The sequence below is a fragment of the Sus scrofa genome, chromosome 4, assembly GCF_054392235.1.
Source record: "Sus scrofa isolate SSC_HxYL_T2T_F1_AM1 chromosome 4, Sscrofa_HxYL_maternal_Yorkshire_Landrace_v2.0, whole genome shotgun sequence".
Taxonomy (NCBI): Eukaryota; Metazoa; Chordata; class Mammalia; order Artiodactyla; family Suidae; genus Sus; species Sus scrofa.
In genome coordinates this window covers 125,084,463-125,110,830 of record NC_139386.1, presented here as the reverse complement: position 1 = coordinate 125,110,830, position 26,368 = coordinate 125,084,463, and the positions used below count along the sequence as shown (strand labels likewise).

General features: G+C 41.4%; 2 protein-coding genes and 1 non-coding gene across 5 annotated transcripts in view; 1 reads left to right on the top strand and 2 right to left on the bottom strand.

Moving 5' to 3' along the window:
• Nucleotides 1-995: 995 nt before the first annotated feature.
• On the bottom strand, nucleotides 996-11,476 carry LOC146404229 (uncharacterized). Of its 3 annotated transcripts, none has more exons than XM_085023889.1 (4): nucleotides 10,904-11,476; nucleotides 7,977-8,086; nucleotides 7,484-7,850; nucleotides 996-6,587 (listed from the first exon to the last, which is right to left on the bottom strand). In XM_085023889.1, the coding sequence occupies exon 4, from the start codon at nucleotides 6,290-6,292 to the stop codon at nucleotides 5,942-5,944; it is 351 nt and encodes a 116-aa protein (XP_084880015.1). In that variant the 5' UTR covers nucleotides 6,293-6,587; nucleotides 7,484-7,850; nucleotides 7,977-8,086; nucleotides 10,904-11,476; the 3' UTR covers nucleotides 996-5,941. The 3 variants fall into 3 exon arrangements, with proteins under 3 accessions (XP_084880015.1, XP_084880016.1, XP_084880014.1); XM_085023890.1 differs by lacking the exon at nucleotides 10,904-11,476 and adding an exon at nucleotides 9,927-10,098; XM_085023888.1 differs by having other exon boundaries at nucleotides 996-7,850.
• MIR137 (microRNA mir-137) lies at nucleotides 7,557-7,638 on the bottom strand. Its single transcript, NR_128417.1, has one exon. It is a non-coding gene; the product is annotated as a microRNA mir-137 (primary transcript).
• A 4,698-nt stretch (nucleotides 11,477-16,174) lies between the features above and the next one.
• LOC102158069 (uncharacterized) overlaps nucleotides 16,175-26,368 on the top strand; it is a 532,572-nt gene continuing 522,378 nt past the window's right edge. The window contains exon 1 of the mRNA XM_085023887.1: nucleotides 16,175-16,299. The gene's annotated coding sequence lies outside the window, so the exon portion shown is untranslated. The remainder of the gene's footprint in view (nucleotides 16,300-26,368) is intronic.

Here is a 26,368-nt window from a genome sequence, read left to right as displayed (position 1 = left end):
TTGTTTCTTAAATACATCACCAAAACTGCACCATCCTCTCTACCATCCACATCTTGATACTGTTACTTGCTGTCATTGTCTCGTGTCAAATTCAGTTGTTATCTGCACAAATCGTCGGCTCTAAATGTGAAACTGTCTCAAAAATTTAACATCAACGCTGATTTTTAATGTGGCAGCCACAACTAACAAAAACCTGTTTTCTGGAGCAAAGAATCCTCATATTACAACTCTGTCCTAATATATAGTATTAAACCATCTCAACGCTGTTTGGACAACCACGCAACAGAAAGGAACATGAGATATTTTAATTAGCGTGTAAGTAAGTGGCTTCGGAACCTACACTATCACCAGAAATCTATTTGAAATCAATTGCTTTAGAAAGCTTTATAGAGCTTTTATTAAACCTATTCTCAAAGTTTTAAATGGACATGATGTGTCAGATCCATCATTAAACTGTGGATGAAACAGTACGTAAATTATTTGGATAAAACAATAGCTGACAAGACAAATTATTTTAATTTTAAGAGAATGGGTGTATGATTTTGTGGTTAAAAGGTTAATTTATATTTACTAGACTTGGGACATCCAAGAGTGTCACACCTTTCAAATAAAACTATAAATTAAGTTGGCCTATAGTTTAAATTGTACTTGCTAGTTAACAATGAAAAAATATCACACAGATTCTGACCTTTGAGAATATATCTATCACAGTAATTATTATATTGAATAAAATTAATTTCCATTTATTATTTTTCTAATAAATTGATCATTTCTTCTAAGTATTTATAGATTTAATATTAAATAAAATATGTTGGGTAACATTTTCTACAGCAAAATTAATATGGAATGAAACGATTCCATATTAAACAGTTACTTGCAGTCCTAAAAAAAAAAGGCTTAAAAATATGTTCCCATAGATTATTCAGTTATTTATGAGTTATATCTGAGAATCAGAGAAAATGAATTTTCTATCTTAACAAAGAATAAGAGCACTATTTACACAATACTTTAAATCAAATATATTTCATTAAAAATGAACATAAATATAAAAAGAATAACAGCACCACTAATAAACAAACTTGAGAATTAAAGTTTACATTAACATTAAATTAAGCCTTATATGCGGTTCAACAGCCATTTTTTTAAAGTGCCATTAACTATGGAAAACATGTAAAATTCTGTATTAACATGTTCTGAAAGGATATAGTGGCTTTTACTAAATTAGCAAATATTTCTAAGCACCTATCCCGGACAAGGTAGGTTAAAAGGAGATATCCTTGCTATGCTATTTTAGAATTAAATATCCTAGACAAATATTAGTCTTTTTCCTTTTAACAGAATGAAAATTAGTGATTTCCTCATTCCTCTAAAAATTGTACTTAAATATAATAGCACAAATATTTACATACAGAGAAAACATTTTAAAATATGCAGTGTTTGTTATTTATCCACTATAATCATATACACTGATTTGAAAAGAGCTGTTTGTATTTTGGTCTTATTAGGTTGAAGTGTTTTTGAGGTGTATCCACTGTTTGAGAGCCTCACATGTATTATACATAGAGACACATACATACACATGCATTCCCACAAAAACACCCTGGGATGAATCCATAAGTCATTCTTTTGAGGGCCTTTCTAAAACTATATAGAAATCAAAGGGCAAAGAAGTGGCAAAAATATTTCCATGTGCTCATGGTTTAAAAATTTAAGTTAAAATCTTAAAGACAAATTTCGTGTTGGGTATCAAGACAAAATACATGGGTGAATACCTCTGAAAGATTTACGTCTTTTTAAAACCTGCCTTCTTAGCTGTGGTATCGATTTGCCCACCATCTACAAATAAAATGAAGAGTAGAATTCAGGCCAAAAAAGTGGGGGCGGGGGGCATGTTGGAAATGGAATTCATAAGAAGTAGAATGGCCTTGAAAGAATCTAAATGCAGCCCTCCTTGCTGTGGATGAGACACTGAGGGCCAGGCAAGCCTTGCAGCTAGTCACAGTTCCCAAATCTGTACTCAAAAGCAAATTTTCTAGCCTTTTTCCAAAGTATTTTCCACCACAGGATATACTCTTTTCCCTTAAGTTCACATAACTGAGGAAAAAAATGAGATTCAAGCTTTGCCCATGTAACTGCCTTGATTCTCTAATTTCCTTTGTCTTTGTAAACACTGTGAAAGCCTCTTTAAAATAATAGTTATGAAAACAAATTATGCATGAAAGTGGACCCATAAAGTAACCATTCTTACATTTAATTCCATGGCAGTTATGCATAAAATAACCTAGAATATTTTTTAAGTCTTATCTTAATAAGTTTCTATTATAAAGAAAAAGTGTTTTGGATGTGTGCTTCTGATAGAATATTAGGCATGGCATTCATTCATTCGTTCATTTGTGCATTCATTCATTCATTTCTCTTGAATGGAACATATGACAGACATACAAAAACAATCTTAACTAACTAACTTCAGTTTATCTTGGGACTCTGAAGCAATTCTTACAATTGGCCACATTTGCGCACAGAGATAAAAGTAGACCTCAAACAATTAATTTTTACTTGTGTATTGGATATAAATTTTTTTAATTGCAAGAAATATCAATTTCCAGTTAAATTATATCATGCTTACCGAAATGATTTTTTAGAAAGTGTCTCTTCAGAGCACACATTTTGAGTTTAAAAGACACTACCTTCAAATTATGCAATTATGCCACTATCATCTGTAATTTGCCAACTTAAAAAAACATGCTATTATATAAACTGTATTTTAACCAGAAACATAGTATTAGTAAATAGACTACAGCACTATGTGTTCTTTAGTTTGAAATATAATTGAGATTCAGTACTGTTTTGAAGCTAATAAAATAAATGTAGGAAGCATTATTTAAAATTCTTTGAATATTTTAAAGTTCATAGTTTACTCTTCGATTTTTTTCTTAACTTTTAGTTCTAGCTATAGGTGGCGTGTGTGTAAATTTTCAGCACTGTGGATTGTTGCTGAATCTCAATGGGTATTTCCACAAATAGAGCAAATGAAGTGTTATTTTTACACTTGTATAGACAATGTAACACTTTTAATTGATTTTGGAGATCAGATTGTGTTACATAGCTCTCATTATTAACCAGCACAGAACAGAACTCAGAACTCAAAATATTTAGGTGGTCACGTCTATAATCTGGACCAAAAAAAAAAAAAAAAAAACCAAACAAATAATAGGGCCACAGTAGTTCTGCTTCAAGCTGTACTCAGTAAACAACTAATCACCAGGTACTAAACCTATTTCAAGAAAGTTAAAATTTTATAACCTCTCTCTATATTTTTTTGGATGAGTTGCAATGTCTTCACAATTAAATTGCTTATAATATATACTTACACAAAATGTTTTGTAAATCGAAAAGTAAGAATTCTAAGGCACGATTCAAAGTATAGGTGCCAGAGGAGAACATCTCAAAACACTTTGAAAAACAAATTGTACTACAAGACTCTTTAAAATATATTTAGCCTTAATGTTTATGGGTTTATAACTACAAATATCTAAATGTAATAACTAAATATAACAATAAAAGTCTTTAAGTATTCTGTTAATATGTTTTCTTTTTATTGAAAACATTTATCAGCAAATAAATTTACTTTTAAATAGTAAGTACAGCATGCAGATTACACCACTCTCTAAGAGTAAGAACATTATCCTGTCATTTCTGTGATTCAATGACAGCTGAAACTGTACAGTATTGTAATGTTGGTGAATAATTGTGATCATATATTGTCTTCTGTGTCTCTAGTTCTTCTCCTCAGTTCTATATAAAAGCACAAAATATTCCCCAATATACCCATCATCTACACCTCACCTGGACAAAAAAAAAAAAAAAAAAGCATATTTTAGATGTGAAAATTTACTGGTACTTATGTCAAATATAATTAAAAATGGTAATATGACATGGAATTTTCCATCCATCAAAATGCTACCTCATCATTTCTCTTCCTTTGCCTGGACATTCACTGACAGTTCTGTTCTGGTTCTAGATCGGCACTGCTGTGACATCAAGAACCACATCGTTCTAGGGCTAGCAGTGGACCTGGGGAGAGAGCCTGGCTCCAGGATCTGATTATTTACGTTAAAATGTACTTGATCAGAATTGTCTGTAAAATATATCTATCCTTTTTGTATTCACATAGAGGTTATCTGAACCCTCACTAGATCTTTAACCCTGAATACCACCATCCCCTGCATTCTATGGAAGCAAAAATATCAGAATGTGATTCACAAACGAAAAATCAGAAACCTCTATAAAAAGCAGTTTCTATCACGCTCCTTACCTGAGACTCAGTAGTAAATCAACCAAGTTGATATTTCTTACCTATTAATGAATATCACAGTATGTATCTGAATGTTCACAGACATATAAATTTCAATGAAAAAACTAAAATCTTCTACCAAAAGCCATAAATTGTGTTCATAAAAATTTGAGTACTTAGGCAGACTTAACTAAGGGAAAAATAATAGATAGAAGCAATTTTCATAAGTTTCCTCCCTCCCTTCCATTGTGCCCTAAGGATAACTGTCAAATAAACAGTCTAAGCCATATCCACATGCTTTTCTCAGGTGGAAATTCTATCACCTTTGTAAAGAAAACCAAATTTAAAAAAAAGGATTCATACCCTTCTAAGTATTTGGACATCAGTTAAAAAACAATTCCACTATTGTGAGTACTTTGAATTACTTAGAGCCAGCATGAAAAACACACAACCTGTGTGTGCTTTAATCTTGTTTATGGACACTAACAGGACAAAAGTGATAACTGGTTAGTGGTGATGTAATTTAAAATTCTGTTTTCTGAGGGAAGAAAAAAAGCTGCCTTATAACAATAGCAATTAGCTACAGCAATTTCAATTTAAGAAAGTTTTGGAGATTTTCCTCCCCCTTGTCTAAAAAGGCCAAGTATGGTAAAACTTGTTTTGTTTTTTTTGTTTTTTTTTTTTTTCTTTCTAAATTTAACTAGATACCAGCTCAGTCAGACTGACACCTAATGGAAACTTTTATAAGAAATAATGCTGCAAATGAAAGAAAATAATATGTATTTAAACCCCTTGAACCAAGAAAATAAAATACTTTGTTGACCATGAGATGAGTACAGTTTCCTCTAGATTTCACTACTATCATTTAAATTAATCTACCCTAAAAATGATTATCCATTTATGAAGAAATTGCTACCATAAGCTAAAGTACCAGTGGCAAAGAACTGAATGAAATACCTTATTTTTCTAAAGTTCTTCGTCTTTGCTTCAACACATGCCAGAGTATTACACCGTTCATTTCTTGCAAACTCTGTCACTAGCTTCTCAGCTTCCTTTCTGCCCTTCAAATCTCATACACTTATTTCACCAAGCAGCATGAGGCCAACTTTCCAAAGACCACCCAGTTACTACATCAGGTAGCTGCTCTCTACTTTCCTAATGAAACAAGGACACTAGCAGATATGTTGCATTTTGCTAATACATAACAAGCACAATATTTAAAAGCCCTTAATCACCAACTGGTGGATCCCTAGAGAAAGTGGGTAATTCATGGAACAATGAAGGAAAGAACCTTAGTTACCAATTCTCTTACTAGAGATAGAATGCCAAGTGCAAAGATAGTATCTGTGTTTTCTTTTTTATTTAGACTCATTCTTAAAATGGGCTTGCCAGCCCTGGGAGCTTCTGAGAAGAGCCCCCACTCATTTTCTCTGCAAACAACCACCTTCCCTGAGCACAAAAACTGTGAGCGCAGATACCCTGGAAGTAATGGTGGGATCAGACGTGGTGTGGTACAACAGGGACAGGGGAGGCGTGTACCCTTCACTGGGAATCCAAAGCATTGAAAGAAAAGCCAGACTCTAGACGGGAAAGTGTGAAATCGAGCCTGCTTCCTTTGAGACACTCTGCTCCCAACGTCTCCAGGGCTCAGATCTGCTCTCGTGGGCAAGAACCCAGCGGGGAACAAGCACGTCGCGTCTGGGAAAGGCCGGTCCTCCGAAGGGAAGAGGTGTCTGGGGCGTCACTTAGTTTAGAGCTGGTTTGGGAGAGCTGCGAAGGAAACTGTCGCCGGATTCTCATCTCCGCCCCCCTCCTGCAGCTTCGACTTCTCGGGAATTGAGCCTTCGCAGTTCCTGCACAATCAACGGCCACCACGCAGGGAGGAAACTTAGGTCTTGGCGTCCTAGGAAGTTCTTGCCGGGCCTCGTGGAACCTTCGAGGTGCTTGGTCGGTTCTGGTCCATCGCTGTTTCTCCTTCCACCTTTGAAGGGCCGCCATCGGGCGGGCCCTGGCGCCTCCCTGGAGGGAAAGAGGAGTTGCAGAGCTGCGTGGTCTTAAGTCCGCCAAGAGCTGGGAGCTGGAGCCTCCTTGGCCCGCGCCTTCCACGATGGCAAATCTTTTCCAGCACCATCTTGGGCATCTCCATCCTGCCACATCCGGTTGTCCCCAGGAGTGACCGGGGGTGGTGGAGCGGGCCAGTGTGTTGTTGCCTGCTCTTCGCTAGGACCCCTCCTCTGCTAGACAGATCCGTTAGGTTTTCTGTCCATTAATATTTGAAACAACCAACCAAAACCTGGAAGCAGAAGGAGAGAAAGCCTCGCTCTTCCTCTCGTCCCATCGCAGCAGACCTCAGCAGGGGAACGGGCCTCGGGTTTGGAGATGTTTGCGACTGGTCTTAGGGGCAGAGGCAGGGAAGACAGCGCTGAAGAGGTGTCCCAAAGAAATTGGACGACTGAACTGTCACCGCCTGCCCCAACCACTTTCAGGAAGGTTCCAGTTCTGTGCCACAAGGCAACCAATCCGAGTCCCATCCTGATTCTCCACCCCTTCGCGGAGAATCCGAGAAGAAAACAGGGGCTCCTGAGAGACCGGCCACACTTCCAATCTAGAAGTTCGGGGGGAGGGGGGGACCCAGGCCCCTGTCGCCCGCCCGCGCCCCAGCCCGGGCCGCCACTTCTGGCTGCGGAGTGGCACCGCCGGGGGTGGGGCTCCGGCACCGCCCCGGCCCGGGATTCGCAAAGTCACAAGCCTCCGCAGCTCGCGGGGGCACCTTCGCCCACGGACACGCCCTTTCTGCGGAGGCAGCCCCCCAGCGACCCTCTACCCAGCGCCTGCTCTCCCTCGCGCCGCTGCCTAACAGCTCCAGGCCTCTCCATCATCCCCAACTTGAGGGACGCGCCGGGTCTGCGGCTCTCCCCGCGGCTGGACCCCACCGGGGAGAGGGGAGCAGAAGGCCCGGGATGCCGAAACTCCCCGCAGGCTTCGCGGAACAGACCCCCCCCGCCCCGACCTTTTTCCTGGCCCTCCCTTCCGCCTCGACCCCCGCCCTCCTGCGCGCACCCATTCTACAGCCTGGGTCACCAGAGGCGCGGCGCACAGAGCCTTTCTGGTGGGATTTGTCTTGTAATCACATAACACGCGACCCAGAGCGAAAACACCGAGGAAAGGAAAAGATCAAAAAAGTGCTACCTTGGCAACCGCAGGCGTTTAGAGGCCAGCTGGTGGGCTGGGAGGGGCGGCCACGGCCCGCCTGCCGCTGGTACTCTCCTCGACTACGCGTATTCTTAAGCAATAACAACGTAATCCGTATTATCCACCCAAGAATACCCGTCACCGAAGAGAGTCAGAGGACCAAGCTGCTGCTGCCGCTGCTACCGCTGCCGCTGCTACTGCCGCCGCCGCCACCAGAACTCTTGCTGCTGAGCCCGCCCCTGCCTGGGGTTGGGCTGAGCTTGACCGGGACCATAAATCCATAACTCGATTTCCCTAAAGAAGGATCCAAAGCTGTGCTCGGCTGCTTCCTGCCCAAATCCAAATGGCTGCTCTCTTTCCAATTCTGAAAGACAAATCACAAAACCAAGCAGTTAACACTGAAGAAAAGTGCTCTTTTCCCAGTGAAGAAGGAGGATATGGGGAGGCTCTTTGGGCATAGGGTGGGCGTGACAAGTAACCTTTAGTTTACCTGGCGCTCTCCTAGTGCCTTCCTCTGTCCTTGCTCTGCTTGGTACCCCCTCTGGTCTCAGCCAGCTCACTCTAGGTGTTTTGATTGAGTGTCATGGCAGCGAGAGAGCCCTGTAAGAGACATGCATAGTTAAGCACACAAACATTACAAATGTATTTGCCTAGACGGCTTTAAGAAGAAGTGAGGTTCAGATAAAGATAGGGTCATGCATGGGTGAAATTTTCAGCAGTGTGTTTTGGAAATGCATTTTTCTCAAGCCCGAGATCACAGAAAATAAACACTCATTCAATTTACTCCTTGAAATCAAATACTTAGAGATCTACAAAAATGGGCATCTCTCCTTTGAAGGCCTTAGAGCTATGCGACATAATGATTTTTAAAGAAAAGAAAAACTTCAAAGCACAAAATAATTAAACTCATTTTCCATAGTATCAGAACTCGCTGAGTTGACAAGCTGGTAGAGTTCCTATGATTTAGGCATCGTTTTGTAGTTCCACGATGTGTCATTCCATAGCCTACCTTTTAAATATACAGTATAAATGCATTGCTGTGCAGTTGTTGTGAACACCTCTACAGAAAAACCTTTGAAGTCTATCATCATAAAAATATTTTTAGAAAAAAAAAAACAATAACAACTCATTTTCACAGTGACTGTAATTTTGGCTTTCAGAGGGAGAACCTCTGCGATCCTTTGATGATCAATATGGCTCTTACTGGAAAAGCTTTGTCTTAAGACCCTGCAGTGAATATTCTGATAATAGGGGTTTATTGTTCACTAAATAAAATGAACAAGTGCAACGTCACTAACCAAGACATGTTGTGGCTCCATTAGAAAGTTCTCAATTTGCTTTCCCCTTTACTTTCCAATACATGGAAGCACATCCATGTGAGTGGAATAGGGAGGAGATATGGAAACATGCAATAGACATTATGATTCCTCAAATTATGTAAGTGCAAATAGCTCTTCATCAAGGGGTAATTATATAACAGGATCTCTCCCACTACCACAACTCATCTCTAACTGACCTGGTTGCAATTTAAAGCACTTAGGTTGTGCTTTCTCTTATTATTATTATTTTTTTAATATATTACTTCTCCAGACACACCAACTCATCATTTTCCTGACATGTTACTTACAAATAGAAAAATCAACAGGAATTCTAGGCTTTATGAACAGCTGTTTAATATATAATGTCTGATGCCTAAAATAGCTCAAATGAAAAGCAGCATTGCTCAATTAATAGCCTATTTTACAGTATTTTCAGATGACTTTTAAGTACACCTTTCACAAAAAGACAGATGCCAATTAGACAAATTAATAAGCACTATTTTCTGCCATTACCTAACATAGCTATAAAGTGAAGCTTTTCTCTGGGGGTGCTACAACCAAACACACACACACACACACACACACACACAGAGTCACACAGAAAGCTGACAGGTTCTCTTCAGCCTGAACTCCTAGAAACAAAAGCCCTTAGGGAAAGTAATGCAATAGTCTATGAGCAAAGTGTACATTTGTTCCTGAACTCTTCCATTGAAAATCAACTGACATTAAAAGGAAAATAAGAAAGACATTATGCAGACAGATTTTGATTTAGTAAAAAGAATATTCCTTTTGTATTAAAAAGGATTATCAAGGCATATATACACCTCACACACAAGCACACAAACATACACGCCTACATATATACATATACATGCATACACACACAACAATAAATGGCATATTAGAATCACAGCATAAATGCTCACACAGCTTTTCAATGCTTTCCGAGTAATCTCCTTTAGTTTTGTTTCCTTGCAATTGAAATAAAACACACACACACACACACACACACACACACACACACACACACACACACTCACAGGCTTTAGGAAACTAGAACAACGCAGTCAATATGCTTTCTTTTTATCCAAGTAGCCAGTGTCAGCCCTTTCCCTACCTACCCAAATGTTCTACCAGCTTCAGCACCTGGACAAGTGGACAGCTCATCCCGGGCCGACTGCCGACAGCACTCGCAGCAGAACTGACTCTCTGAGCTCTAACCAAAGCTCTCTCGTGCTTCAGCGGGGCAGCCTGACTTACGAGAACACCATTTCCTACGAGACCACTGCCGCTGGGTGCATATTCAATTCAAACCTCCTTAAGCTGTCGGATTTCCCCCACCCATCCACCCTCCCCCCCTTCTCCACCCTCCACACAAAAACAGAAAAGGGAAAAAAGCCCAATACCATCAGGGCATTTGTTGATCAACTTACACTTTGCTTTTGAATATTTAGATACTGCCAGCGGAGCAATATCAACGGAGGCTTAGGTCCGCATTAAGTACCTTTGTTCATCGACTCCTGCAAGCCATGTTTATTAGAATCTACATCTCTCTAGCTCCCCAATAACTAGAGGTGTGTTTTGCGGGCAAGGGCTTTCAGCACCTTTTGATCTCTCAAGGCCACCGCGTCTGCCTGCCAGTCCCCACTACTTTCCCACCCTGTCCCCCACACTCCAACACCCATCCCAGTCAAACGCTTGGTAATTTGCAACCAAATATACATAAAGAGACGCGACAAAGCAATCGGTTTGAGGAAATAAGCCAATTAAGCTAAAGCAGAAATGCTTCTCTCTCTCTCCCCCCTCCCCCTCGCCTCCCTCCCTCTCCCTCTCTCCTTCCCTCTCAAGTAGAAAGGGGGAAACACCGAGGAGAGGGAAAAATTCGGGAGGAGGGTGGTAGTCGACTCTTATAATCAATGGAAAAACACTATACAAATCTTTACTGAATAATATCCTCCTTCTCAGACAAAAAGAAACACGTTTATCGATGTAAACAGTCTCCCTGTTCCACACATCCTGCATCCTTTACGTTTGCTGAGATTTGTCTTGCGGTATAGCAAAGTAACTGTCACAAATCCATCTCGATTGAAGTGCTTACCCTCTAAATCCAGGTTTCAAGCGGAACTCCAACTGTGTGTAGAAGCCAGAGAGTCATCTGATGAGCAGTGAGGTAGGCTCTGGGCAGTGGGAGCTGCTTGCTTCGGAGTGCTGGATTACAGCGTTAACAAGCCCTGGGAAGGGACCTCGGTGCCTTGCGCTGGCTGTGCCCCCGTGCCTTCGCGTGGTGGCGGCTTGCTCACGCTTCCGAGGAGTCCCAGGCGATAGCCTTCAGCTGATGCGAGCCTCCAGAAAGGAGTGGGGAAGGGAAAAAAAAAAAATCATCTAATGCAATCAAATCGATCTGATCTACACCATCTGTCGCCTGCCACTATACACAAACGTTAAAATAGGAAAACGGAAAACACTGACAACCCGAGAGGGTTGGTCTGCAAAGAGTTCATTTTTAGCAGAGCATAATTGGGTATGGTCGGCGTACAGTTACAAAAGCTGCTGTTAACCATCCAGTAGTGGTTCCCAAACATGCTAATGGTGGATTAATTGAGGAAGATCTGACGTGCAAGCTTCAGAGTCTCTTATTCATGACTTCCCAATGGGAAAGGACCAATGCCTTGTGGGACTATGGTAACATACAGTCAAAAAGCTGCTAAGAAAATGGCTGTGTGTTCACAGCACCTCTCTCTGATAACAAACATATGTCGACTAAAACGGTTTAGTAGAATGGGGGGGGGGGTGTTGGAGAATAAAATTTTCTTTCCCAGGATAAGCAACCTCATCTTCTTTCCCTAAAGAAATGCAAAAATAGATACTATATCTTTACCACAGTGGGGGAAAAAAGATGTTTTAAAAGGTTTTTATCAAGATTCAATTCTGCCATGTAAAAGAAACAGAACACTCCTGTGCAGCAATTCTTAAAAAAAAAAAAAAACTATCATTTTTTTTTCCCCTTACTGTGATCAAAGTAGATCCATAGCATGTGCAGTATATAGAAACTCAGCCCAGTTAATCCCACCAGGATTGACTGGAGGTTGTTTAATGCCAGGTACCCTTTTGACTTCCTGAAATCAGAATGCCTCTTGGGCAAGACATTTTGCATCATTGAAAATTGACATAATGAACGTTAAGTGTGATTGCAGTGAGGAGATGGGGAGAGTTTTCTTTTTTAATTCTACAATTATTCCCTCTGGCCAAAACTCCTTTTGGTCTGTTTCCAGTCTTTCCTGATCAGCTGACAGGGGGAGGTATAGGGAAGAGGAGGGAGTGGAGATACGGGGGAGGGGGGAGCAGAAGGGGAGGGAGATTGTAGATTATCAATAGCCAGTAAATTCAATTCTATCTGTAATAAAGAAAAAACTATGGCAATAAAAGAGATCACTTACTAATTGCTGATCATGATATTTAACTATAAACTGGTTTTCAAAATTAATGTTTTTTAAATTAAAAGAAAATATATTGCAAACAATAGGGTGGCTGTCTCTTATCCATTTGTATTTTTAAATAAAAAAGGAATATAGAGAGCTTATTATCTAAATATGTGCCATTATTTTATTATCGATGTCCAAATGGTTCACATTTTCTCTAAACGTGCTATGTACTTGAACAACAAAATCTGTATTTATTTTGATTCCACTGCCTTTTTTGAGAACACAGATTACAAATATTCATAGTAAACAATTAGGATACAATTTAGGATAATTCTTGAGATTGCTGAATATGTCTTCTGAAACTTTGGTAATCTCTTTAAGGGAAAAAAAAACCTAACTGTTATGAATTAGATTAGTCTAAAAATATAGCTTGAAGACAAATCAAACAATTTACCTGATCTTTTGTTTCAATATACATTAATTAAGCACTCTTTCCAACCCACACAACATTCCAGGGTCATAGTCAGAAATCCAAGTCTAATAGCTCAGCAGCCTTTGTTGTTATTCGTGTCAAGCTATTGCCCCCTGCAGGTTAGGCTGAAAGTGCAGGCAGAATTTGGCCAAGTCTTCAGGAAATTTATGGTAGTCATGTTACTCATTCTCCCCCAATATTTAAGTAGAGTGCACTTTAACTTTGTTTGCTTCCATCATAGTTTACACTGTCTAGAAATATCTAATAAATTGAGAACAACATGAAATGAGACATAAAGATAGAGGATTTAAGTTTTCCTTCTGAGACTTTTGCTGGGTGGAGCACATTATCCACACAGGAGGTACCTTGATGAACTTAATGTAGTTTCTTCACTTTTCCTTATCCTTTTCCCACAGGATCCAACACATCTTGATAACAAATGCAAGAGAACTGGAATTATGATTTCTCACTAATGAAGAAATAATCCTGGGCAATTTACTACTTGATGGCAGTGTCCTCTTGGTAGACTGAATGAAGTGCATTCAAATCAAACCCTTTCAGAGGCTTCCTACTGCTGATACGATGGGGACAAGCACACAGTTTTTCTTGAATATGAAAGGAAGCGTTATTTCAATGTCCCTGCTCCTCTCATCCCATCTTCCTTTTCTACAATCAACTTTTCCAAACAAGGCACCTTGCCAAGATAAAATAAATTTATTGTCGACAGAATAGAAATTACATTAAATCAACTTTTCCACAGTAGTAGAAAGTGGAGAAGGTTTATGAAAATGATTTTGGAAGGCTCTTGGGAAGACTTTTTTATATTTTGGAAGTTGTAAAGAATCCTGCAATGGTATTTCTCTATGATTTAAATAATATCTTATTGAACAATGGGGTATCATTAGTAAAATATCATTAATTTTAATGCCAGGTTAGCAATCAACAAGACTTGTACTCAGTCAAATCTTAGAAGTCTTCTTTCTTATTTTATTTTATTTTATTTTGTCTTTTTAGGGCCACACCCACGGCACATGGAGGTTCCCAGGCTAAGGGTCCAATCTGAGCTGTAGCTGCCCACCTATAGCACAGCCACAGCAATGCCAGATCCGAGCTGCAACCTACACCACAGCTCACGGCAATGCTGGATCCTTAAGCCACTGAGCAAGGCCAGGGATCGAACCTTCATCCTCATGGATGCTAGTCAGATTCGCTAACCGCTGTGCCATGATGAGAACTCCAGAAGTCTTATTTCCACAATGTGTTAAAGTAGTTAAAAACATGAAATGCATTCAGCTATTTTCGAGCTATTCTGAAATGCACACAAAGACTTAAATAAGGATAGTGTCAACACTCAGGGCTTTCGTGCAAGATTTTTTTACCCTATTCTAGACTGATTTTTCTAGATCCTCTGGAATGAAAACATGGGATAGGAACAGGGGATGACTTATGGCATATTTTAAACAAATCTAAACACAAAACCAACCAACCAAACTACAAAAATGTGAACAATCTATCCTTGTTTTATTACATTTTTAAAGCTTGTTGTTAAATTTCAAAAGGACACTACATCTATAAATTAAGGTCTTTGTCTCTGCAGTTCATTAATACTCTTGTTCTAAGCAAAGAGAGTACTGGGACTAGGCTGTTGGTTCATTGCATAACTTGCCAGAAGAGTGACTGCTAGCCTGCAGCTGACACTTCTAGCTATCTTTGAATGGCCATTTTTAAAGGAAAGAAAATCCACCTCTCTTTCAAAATTACATATCATATATTTGATACGATTATACATGATTATGTGTTGTGCATATATATATATATACATATATACACACACACACACATATATATATATGCACATCGCTGTTGAGCCAGGGAGTTTCAACTATTTTGATTCAAACATCTATCAAACACCTATGGACAGAGCTGCTTGTAAGTAGCGTCTAGAAAAGAGAGATGGTGTCACTTGACCTGCGGGTCTGAACCCAGGGCAATGTTTTTACGTTCTGTCCCTAACACGAAGCAGCAGATGGCCCGCAAGTGCGCTGAAAAATACACTTATCTTTCTCTTACGATCACCACTATTAATCGAATTGTTTCTAAAGGACACGAACAGGGTTCTAGAAACCTTGCAATGCTCCGTTCTTGCTGGAATCCTAGGTTCTGAGACAGTGTTATCCTCAGAAGCGAAAGGCCAGGAAATCTTATTCATATGCATCCTATGACTCAACTCGGTTTCCCCTTGGCCGCCGCGTGGGGTGTGTGTGTGTGTGAGTGTGTGTGTCCGTGTGCCTGTGTGTGTCTGGGTGTAGGTTCAAGCTGAAAGTACATCATTCCAGAGGTTTTCAAATGCAAATAGAGTGGGAGTGGTGGGAGCGGCGGTGGAGCTCAGCGTGTGGGCGTGAGGGGATTTGGGGAGAGGGTGTCTCAAGCTGTAACTTTACACAAATTCAAGGCCGGCTCTCCTACTGCAGATCAAAACAACGTAGATCTGAGAGCACCCTTCAGAAAGATAGAGTATCTTCCTAACCTAGATCCAGGCGGGCCAAAGGCAGGTCCCCGAGCCCGCGCGGCTTTGGGAGACGGGCCCGAAGACACCTGCAGAGGCCAGTTCTCGAGGGCGGGCCCGGGGCTACTCTCCCGTCGGGCGCAGGGCAGCGCCGACGCTCGCCGGGCCCAGGGCGCCGTCGCGGAGGAAGGCCAGCCGCCCTGGGCCCGGGCTCGGCTCACTTTCCGGGGACGCCCCGGAGCAGGACGGGGGCACCGCTTTAGCCACGTAGGCACTCTGGTTTCTGCAGCGGCGGCCCGCCGGCGCTGGCTCGGACCCGGGCCTCCTGGGGAGAGGAAGGGAGCGCAAACTCCATCTCCACCCCGGCTCTCGGATCGAGGGGAGGAAGCCAGAGCAGAGGTGTGATTACACGGGCACAGCCAGAGACCAACCGCTGCCTCTGCGGGCGCAGTCGGCCTGCGCCGGGCAGCCCCGGGAGCGCCAGGCACGGGCGGCACGGGGCCGAGGCCGCGGGGGAGTCGCCGCCCTCGCCGCGGCCCCACCGCCCTCGCTCGCTCGGGGCCTCTCGCGGCCCAGCCGGCGACACCGACTCGCCCCTCGACTTGCTCCGGGCGGAAGGCGACCTGGGCGGGAGGCCAGAGCCCGAAGGCGCCGCGGCGCTCGCGAGCCGGCGTTAGGCGGAGGCGCGGACCCCGGTCCCGAAAACGCTCGGCTCCTCCAGAATCTGTCACGTGTAAAGCAGCTCCAGGAAGGCGAGCGCTCGGGGTGTGGCTCCCCCGGGTTTGGTCTCGGTCGAGCCCTCGCCTGCCTCCTCCTTCCGGGTCCCCCGCGCTCCCCGGGCCCGGGGCCGCGCGAGCTGAGCCGGCCGGCCGTGCGGCTTTCGGCAGAGCGACGGGGCCCCCTGCTGGCCGGACGCCGCAGGCGCGCGGAGCCGCTCCCGCGTCCCGCCGCCCCGCCCCGCCCCGCTCCGCCCCGCCCCGCCCCGCCGCGACCCTCCCGCGCCCCCTGCGCGGAGGGCACGTAGAAAGAAACAGAAAACAAAACAAAACAAACAAAGCGCCACAATGCACCCTCACCTCATCTACCGCGTAAAGGTAAGTGTGAGTCCAGCCTCTCCCACGCCCCTCTCTGACCCTCCTCTGGTCCTCTGGGCTGAAATCTGGGGAGACAAAGGGGCAACCACCCCCGCCCCCACCCCCAATAAATCATGGCTGCTTTTGAAAGCAGGTTTTGCAAGCATCATGGTCACACACACACACACACACACGCACAGCCCTCAACCAAACCCACACTTACCAATCCGGAAGGGGGCTACTAATGTGCACGTTTCTGGAAGCATTTCATTAGCTGTTGGAGGAAATGTTTACTGCTATTTCAGGTTGTAGGCAACGCCAACAAGTCTGTCGATTGGAAAGAGGAGGGAAGAAGAAGAAGACAGATTCCCCTTAGCGCAACCCTCCTTCCCACACCTGGACATGAATCCTGCTCTCGGTCTCAAGTCCTGGCTTGGGCAGAAAAGTTTTTTCACCCTCTTACTGAGAGAGAGAGAGAGAGACAGCCGTTTCTGGAGGGTTTCCTGCATGTCCCGCTCCCATTGCTCACCAGAGAACTGGGGAAAGCAATGTTTTGTTTATGTAGGCAATTTATAACTTAGTACTGTGTGGTCTTTTGAAATTAGTTTAACCTTGAAATAGACTCTGTGCTTTGAGTGGCAGATTTTTCTGTGCTTAGGTAAAGGATATTAGAAATCACAATGTTTCTTTCTATTCAGGCAGCCTTGAGTTAGAGATGCCCCTAATGGCTTATTGTTGTGACTTCCAGTGGCATCTGTGGCTTCTGGATGTTTACTGTCTTTGGAGAAGGAGCGTAGTTTAAAACGATTTTTTTTTTTTTATAAGTTTGGGCAAATAGCAAGTGTAGGCCCTATGAAAGATCCGTACGATTTGCTCCTGCTGTCTTCACACACTCTTGGGGGGAGAGAATGAGGGATTTTGGTGGTCCCTGAGACCCGTTTATAGTAGGCAGGATCTAGGAGAGTGTCTTTTGAAATGGTGTCTGTTTTTTAAATTTGGTACTTTCAGAAGAATGACAGGATAGTTGACCCTATTCTCAGGGAAGGGGATAAGGCTGATGTGGAGTACTGATCTGGTACTTCTCTTTTATATCCACCGATCTAGGAGATGCGGGCAGGTTATAGAGGGTGAAAACTCCTGAAGATGACGGCATCAATTACAGTCATACAAACTAACATGTATCGAATGTTTACTCACTACCAGGTCCTAAGCTGCAGTCTTATCTTCATTATCTCATTTAATTCTCACTGCAGTGAGATTAGCTTCTCATTTTATACATCAGGAAAGTAAAGCCTAGAAAGGTGTGTTTCCTTGACTAAGACAACAGGTGGTGAGCAGACGAGCAAGGATCTGACAACCAGGTGGTAGGAGAGATGTCTTGAGAAATCATGCTTATCGTATTGAATTTAGGCTGCTAAGAAGTTAATATTTTAGTTCTGAGTCTTGGCCAGTCATTAAAAAAAAAAAAAAAAGATAATCTTCTCTGGAAAGAAAACATTTGATAAAATGGGAGTATTTGTTCCCCCGAAATGCACGTTAGCCATTCCCTGTCCCTGCTTCACAGATGAGAAAACTGAGGGAATGAGTCAGTTAGCTACCCCAGCAGGGTGCCTGGCCAGGCCTGAAAACCAGATTTTCGGATTCCAGTGCCACGCTGTCCAAACCGAGGAAGATCCTTGGTTTTTCTCAAAATGCTAACAATAAATCACTAACAGCTCAGAGCTTATATTTGAGGAAGCTTTCTTTCATTTTAATTGTGAAATACCTTTTTATACTGAAAGGATGCAAATGTAGAAATTGTGCTATTCTCAGTGGTGAATTAAATGACATAAAAATGGCAAAAGACTAAAATAACGACATCCGCTTTACTTGAAGAGCAGTTAAAACAGTTAAAAAGCTATCTGAAAGGCCTGTCGCGGTATAATTTTAGTCTTCTCCACCCCCCAAGACCCATCCTACCCTACCCTAGAAAGTCATTCCACGTTACGTTTCTGCTGGTTTTTGTTCATGAAGGAGTTTAAGCCTCACCAGGTTTTGGTGTGTTCCATCTTCATTCATATATTTCTCCTTTGTTCTGTGAATGGTGACAGTAAAAATGTCAAAACAAATCTCTGGTGGCCACTTTAATGAAAAAAAATATACATAAAATTAATTGGCAAGAGATTTTTTGGCTGGCATCCACATTTTAAGGCACAGTCACAATGCACTGCGTTATATTGTGTAGAACTGATTTACTCTGTTGCAAAGTTCACTCAGGTAGAGAACGTGCTATGTCCAGTGGTCTTAGGGTTCCTTCATTTTCAGTAGCACTGGAAGTATCAGAAAAAGCCAGATGAGCTGCCTTCAGTCACTGATGGGATTGAAGTTTATACGTCTAAGTTTTCTCAGGCATTTGTGTGCGGATCATTTGGCCACATGGCCTCCTGTTATGTTGGGGATCTGTGATTTTTCCAAAGGTTCACTTCAGTTGAATATGTTTGTTAATGTCAAGCCGGGAATTTTCTCCTTCCCACTTCTGGTTAAAAACCCTTAGCACCAATATCAGTTTGGAACTATTGTGTTATGTAATGAAACTGGATTATCTGTGTAAATTGGGACCATAAATGCTTGCACAGATTTTTAGGCTCGAAAGGCCCTTTGACATCATCGAGTCTAATCCTTTGCTTTACTGATGCGTAAATTGTTGTCCTAAGAGGTCATTCGGAATTCTCCAGGTCACAGTCTCATTAGGGGAAGAATGAGAGCTGGAACCGAGATTTTCTGTATTCAAGCTTGAGGGCAGGTGTGTTCCCACACCATCATAGTCCTTCTTGAGCTAGTTGATGGTCGGTGTTTTGGTCACTCATTCAAAAACTGCTCATTGCCATCAACTTGGCAACTGTCCTAGGAATTAGAAATTCAACAAAAGGAAAAATAAAACATTGCAGAAAAGGGCTTTTCTTTGTCAACACTGATATTCTAGTGGTGGACAGACTCAAAGGCCAGTCTTAGCAATGGTCATAGAGACATTTTATTGAAGACATTTTTCTTAAAAATACCTTTTCATGTGTTGCATTGGGAAGGTAGCAAAAACATGCTGGTATGCTTCCACATTTCATGTGTAAGAAACTTGGGGGAACTTTTAGTGCCAGATAATGAAACCATTGACCAGAAATTGGTCAATGGATATAGCCCCGTGTAGCCGGGCAAGTAGGGCCCTCTCAGGTGACCTATTCATGGATCAAGGGTAAAATCTTTTCCAGAGTCTTCCTGTGATTTGGGATTACATACCTGTGAGAAAACATAGACTTGTGCAGGAGCTGGGATAAAGAAACAATAAAGAGATCAAAGAGGAAATTATTCAACAAGAAGGTTTTTTTTTAAATGACACATTTTCAAATGTATATTAGATGATCCTAGCAGATGAAACAAAGGGCAAGCTTAAGAGTTTAAGGCAGAAGCTGCAGGGTCTGTTACAATTGGTTTTTGAATATGATGTACAGTAGCCCCTCCTCTACCCCACCCACTGGAATAATTGGGGAGGGGAAGGTATAATCCTGTTATTGTGAGATTCATCAAAAATAATATTTTTCAGGGAATAGTGTAGGCCATTACAAACGAAACTTACAACTGGCTATTGAAGTGAAAAACTACCAAATGATTAGGATGTAGCAATTTCCTAACATCTCTCTCCTGCTACTTCGCCCATAAGAATTTTTGCTTGTCAAGAATTTAAACAGTGAAGACCCATATGGCAAGTTATCTCATATCCACATTTACCACTAGGGAGGGGCAGTTTTTTGCAGGGCTTTGCTGTATTTGGCTTAGTAATAAAACAGGGTTTTTTTGACAGAGTTGAACTTTTAGTTAATTGAGGGGTTGGGGCATGGGGTAGGGAGAAAGGCATTTTGTCTGATAAAGCAAAAGGAAAAAATGCATTTACCCACTGACATTTCTTTTGTGCCCTTTCCTGCCAATTTAATTTTCTACTTTATTCTCGGTTCCCAGAAAGCAATAATATAACGTATTAGTGGTAATGTAATTAATAGTATAGTATAAGAGTTTAATATATTAGTGAGTAATGTAGTAGGTTGGTTATTTTGCATTTCTGTCATCTATGTGTCAGTCATGCCATGGGCAGGGCCAGCTGAAATAAACTATCAGCTACCGGTTCCATCTTTAGAGGCCACCCAGATCAAACTCACTGTAGGGTGAACAGTTGAGGAACTCTTGCAGAATTTCTCTTTCATGGTGCCTGCATGTCATGTGTTGGTATCAACCAAAGAAATGATTAGGTTGGATCCTCAGGAGAGTCACTGCTGTCCCTCCTGCCTCCAAGCATAACCAAGATCAAACTGTGCCTGTCCAATGTATTGCACTGAAGAAAAATTGTTATCCCCACTGCCTGTGTTCCTGAAACTAGAAGTAAAGAACCCGGCATCTCAGCTTTTTCTGCCCTCAGGCCCGCTGTAGAAGCAATGGCACATTCTCCTTCCAGGATCACTGGGGGGGTGGGTGGGGGGAAAGCAGATCGCAAAGAAAGGAAAGCGTGAGACTTGACATCTTTTTGATGTGCTTTAGGATCCAGGTGAGCTTTTGGAATAACTATGTTGGGGCTCTCAAGTGATGTGACAGAGGTTATCCTTCTGGAACAGGGAACAAACAGGTCTTTGTGAAACACACAGTTTTTGGAACCTACTCTCTATAGAAAGAAAGACAGGAAGGAAGGGAGGGAGGGAAGGAGGAAAGAAGGAAAGGAGGAAGAGACAGAGGAAGGAAGAGAGGGAGGAAGAGGGAAATTGAAGGGAGGGAAAGGAAATGGAGAAAAGGAGGAAGTGGGAAACAACTCTGTTGAGGTGAAGGTTGAGCGATGAGAAACTTTGAGCCACCAGGTTTATTTTCTCTGCTCTAGCTGTATAATACTATAGTTTTTACCTCTTTAAACCCATACTTAGCTAGGCGTTCAACTCTAGGAATAATCTGTTTATGGAAAATAAAGCCATTCCTATTTGAAAACAAATGGAAAAAATCATTATTTTTCCCCAAATGTGTACCCTTCTAATTGATCAAATGCATCCAAGAAATTCTGCCGGCAGTTTGAACACTCTGTAGGTGTTGTTGCTGCTCTAAATTTGTCTGCAAGAGGAATTGTAAATGGTATTTACCTTTTAATTAAACAAAGCATCTTGCAAATTAAACACATGTTCTTGCACATCAGAATGTAGTTAACATCCTTCTCATTGTTCATCCTGCTGACATTGTGACAGCATCGTGCGTCCACACGCAATATAGAATCACGCGGCTCCCCCTCTGCTGCACTTTGCATTCCTCACAGTAGATGATATCCCATGCTGGAGGACACTCTGTAACTGACTTCTAATAACTGAGCAGCGTTTCCCATTTAATATACTTAATATTGTGTAAAATGTGGGACTGCATCGGTGCGTCCAGAACCTGGAAAGCTTTGGACACTGATCTGACATGTGTCTTACAATCTTACCCTGGAAATCTGACAGTGAATGACACAACACCTTAGAGGAATCTAAGAAGCTGATAAAGGCAGAAGCACTGCGCATGAGTGCAGAGTCTGGTTTCTAATAGCTACATACTTTTTTACATGCATGCTAGTAATTTGACATTTATAATTCACCGTGGAGCTGAATTTCTGTCATTTTCCTACTGTCAAGTCTGCCACATTCTGAAGTAAGTGTCCCTTCTAATTATTATATGAATTTGAACTCCAACATTCAATTTTTTTTCCCCTGTCCCTTATCATGGAGAAGTACATTTGGCTGAAGTCTGATTTGTAAAACCACTTAGGCTGTGTGATCATTTCACATGTATTCCTGCAAACCTACACCCAGTAGCCTCTTTCTTGATTGTACTCTGCCTTACTTGTGAAAGTACGATTTAAAACTCATTCATCAGTACTGTTTCCAAGAAAATAAGGTTATTAATGGCAGAAAGAAACTGAGATAATTAGGCTATAGTCTTAATGGAGCAAAAGTCAGAGAGAGGTTTTTTCAATAAAGCAGAATTATAGCTAACGACTGTCACTCACTCGTACCGGTGCTCATTAAGCTCCTTTATTTCTGTTTATTTATGGTTTATGTAATTGAAATAAAGTCACTTGCTTAGAATATTGCCAAAGGAGAAATGCTTTCTGCTGTGACGTCTTGGAAGAATGTTAAGTAAAATCCAGGGTGCGTCGAGGTCTTCCTTTATCGTTCTGGCGCCTCGAAGATTTTTCTTTCCTAAAGTTGAGAGGATTATTTGTACTCTCAGTGTTTAGTTTTAAGGTTCAGGTAAGTAGCGTGTTGAAGAGATGCTACTCATGTCAGAAATTGCTCTGAGGCACAGACGTGATCGGTGTGGATAGAGTGGAGGGGAGAGGATTCGCCCCTTCGTGGGATCATAGAAAGCTCCAGCTTACAGAAATACGCCACATACATGCTTGCTTTGTCTTAAGGGAGCCTTAAAAAACAGAAGTAAATGATACAGGTACAATGGGCAAACGTAGGATTTTATGCTTTAAATAGGTGTGTATAAAATCATTGGTACTGTGATGCTTGTTTGCTGATTACCCTAAGCCTTCACACAGAAAGATTCAATATCCTTTCTTGATTTCAGGGAAATCCGTAGAATGTGACTGCTGAAGACAGCAAATAGGACACAAAGGAACCAAATTCACTTCCCTAAATTCAGCTAAGACCAAAGATCTTTGGATCTGTGGACTTTGGCTGCTTTTCAAGTGTTATTGTTTGCTTTTATATCAGCAAAACTTCTGTCCCCTTGTTTAAACATTTCACAGTTTTCTAACTATAAAGAAAATCTATGCCAGCCAACAAGTTTCAGAAATATTGATTGGAACTTTCACTCATGTGTAAAATGTGCCTGAACTATAGACGTAGATTTTCCGTCTGAAAAAAATTTTTTTTTTTAAGTTTCATATTGATCCTTGTGCCATTTGGTTTTCACTAGGCTTATGAAAGATAAAGCATAGATTTAACTCTTCATAGAGCCATGCAATCTGTAACAATGTTTAAAGTGATACATAACGGCTCCCTTCTTTTAGAGTAATTTTATAGCATATTTAGTAAAGTGCTCTCACTTTGTATATCAGTTTCCAAAAAGATAAATGAGATATTTTCAGAAAATAAGCAGTACCTTCATAAATGCTGACAGAATGGGCAGTGCTGTTTTAGTTCTTGCCAAGTACCAGCTATTGTCCTGGGTGGGACACATCCCATTACATCTTACAGCAACCCCCTACGGAGGGGACGTTCAAGATCACCTGTCTATAAAAAGTGGTTTCAAACCCAGTTCTAACCTATGAGGCAAAGCTCTTATGTACATTTTGCTATGTGTCCACTCACAGCCTCATTTACTGAACACTTAGCCGGACGTGGTCCTTAGTCATTTACAGGCTGTGAAATATTTCTTCTTTATTTCGCACCAATTCTAAGTCATAGATGTAAGATAAGATTTTGTCTCTAAAAGCTCTTCTGGGTTTAGGCTGAGTGCAGAAGTGGAAGGGTATACAAGTAGGGCCACCTAAAGCAAACGTGCTTAAGTGGGACAAGTGTGTTTTGAGTGTATTTTCCTTCCCACTTTCATCCCTTTCCCAAATCTAGTTCCCATTCTTGTAGAGCAGACTTTCAGAAGAAGGTCCTTGTGCCAGCAATGTGACTTGAGCTAGAGACACCTAGAAAACTAAATAGAAGTCAAGCTCTAAGGAAATAGGATGCATTTATGTATGCATTTACTCACGTTTTCATTCATTTGAAAGAATGAAAGAGATGTGAGGACCAGAGAATGTTCTAGAAATCATCTAATTCAAGAATAAGAAACTAGAGACCCTCCAAATAGGACTCGCTATGTAGTTTTTCCCATTGGATTTCATTTTGAAAAATGGGACTGGAATGCCTTGTAGGTGGGGCAGAGATTTTCCCGCAAACCAGAGACTTTCAGCACCATTTCCGTCATGCTCCCATCCCTGGCCACACGTGTTCCTACTTGGTTCCTCAAAGCATTTTAAGTTTATGACTGCAGACAAACAGAGAAAATTTTTGAAAAGACTGAGTCCAGATGAGTTAGATTCTCTCTCCAAGGTCAGTATCGTCTTATTCTTTTCAACACCTAGGACAGTGTTTCACACGTAGGAAACTCAGTAAGTATTTATTGAATGAGTGAGTGAATGAATTAATGCGACAGAATTGCGACCATAACCCAAATGTCCCTGGTCTGATCCACTGTTTGTTGCACCTGATCACTTAATCCTCAGGACGAATGGCGCAACATCTCTGCTTTTGTGTACAAGAAATTTGGCTTTGTCTTACAGGATGATTCTTTTTTTTCTGCCTAAATCAAATGAGGTCTAAACTAAAAGCAATTCAGCCAAAGGAGATTCATTCAAAGGTTGGTTTCAAATTGAAATCATGTAAACACAGCAACCAAATGTACAGTACTTTCCAGAAGACCCAGAAAATCACATTTACTTCCAATAAAATCATGATTATTGATGTAGAGCACAGTTTTCGTCCCTGAAAATGAAAGGGACAAAGAAGTAGAGGACAGAGTGAGCATCTTTGCCAGGCTTATCCAAAATGTTTTAGGAGCCTCTCCTGGAGAAACCTTAGGACTGAGCTGGTTTTATATCCGAACATTCAAAAGAAAAAAAAAAAGAATATAACTGAGCCATTTATTTCTATGATTCATCTATTGTATACCAACAGCTGGCTTTTTAGAAAACAATTGATTCCTTTATTCAGCATTCATTTGTATATTTAGTGCAATATAGCTTTGAGCTGATTTTTCTATCATCGTTATAGCGTGTCAGCCATGTAGCTGCTCTGGAGAACCTTGGCGGGTCCATTAGGGATAATTGTATAAAGTGAGAAAAGGTGTGGCTTTTGATTGGGAATGAGTTTTTAAGGCAGTGAGCCTAAAAACCTTGCCACAGGTGTGAGGGATACTCTAGTTGGGCGTATCAAGGGCGTAAAGTCAAGGTAGGGTATGACATCGTATGTTGCACTGAGACCTGGTCTTCATCTGCCACCTAACCATCTGCGTGAGCATCGTCACATTGCGGTGACAAGCTGTTTCTAAGCCTTCAATACTCCTTATTTGCCAAGGTCAGATTTCAAAACCCTGAGCTTGTCCGTCAAGGCTCACCATGATGGGTACACAATAAAATATTTTTTCGAGAAGCGCATGGATATTTGCTGCCATGTATTGTGTCCTGCTTTCACCCAAGAATTCTCAAAGGCCTCTGAGCCTTGTTTTAGGCTTTGTTTTTCCCGTGACTTCTCCCGTAGTGCCCCAGGAAAGCCCTTCTCTCACTTCAGGCATGTCCACGGCCTCACCTCATCTGACACTGTTTTTGAGCATCCTCTGAAAAGTTTAAAACAATCGCTCCCTCCTCTTATGATAGCACTTTCTTGGCCACTATTATGGCTTTTGTCATTCTTGACCTATTTTATAGCTATTATGTTCATGCCTGTCGTACCTATGTTAGAGATATTAGGTACATGCCTGTGTTACTTACAATATTAAACACACACATGCTTATGTAATGGGGACATAATGGGTCCTTTTAATGTGAGAATCTGGTCTTTTTTATCTACAGAATTTTTTCCTTTGATTATAATTTTATATATTATATTTCCTTGTTTTAAAGAATAATCAAGGGACCAAATTATTTCTATTTTAGGTGTTCTGTAATTTCTTTTATATATCAATTACATTTTCCCTTATTTTTTCCAATTTATTTTGTTTTCATTGACATGGCTTTGTGTGTATATTTCTTTAATATCTCTTATGATCTATTTTTGTCATTGTTGAATCCCTTTTCCCTTGTGCACCCTGAAATTTAGTCTATTTCTAAGATGATTTTTGTAATTTTAAAAATACTATTTTTTGAGTTCCTACTGTGGCACAGTAGGTTAAGGATCTGTCATGGTCTCTGCAGAGAGGCACAGGTTTGATGCCTGGCCTGGTGCAGTGGGTTAAGGATCCAGCATTGCCACAGCCAAGGGGGTGGGCAAAAACCCCCAAAAAACAAAAAATGCTTCTTTCTGAGTTTGTCAGTTCTTACTTCATATCTTTATAA

What these genes read in the sequence shown, in the direction of transcription:
- LOC146404229 (XM_085023888.1), bottom strand. Translation starts at nt 6,292, where the DNA reads ATGGCGGCCCTTCAAAGGTGGAAGGAGAAACAGCGATGGACCAGAACC.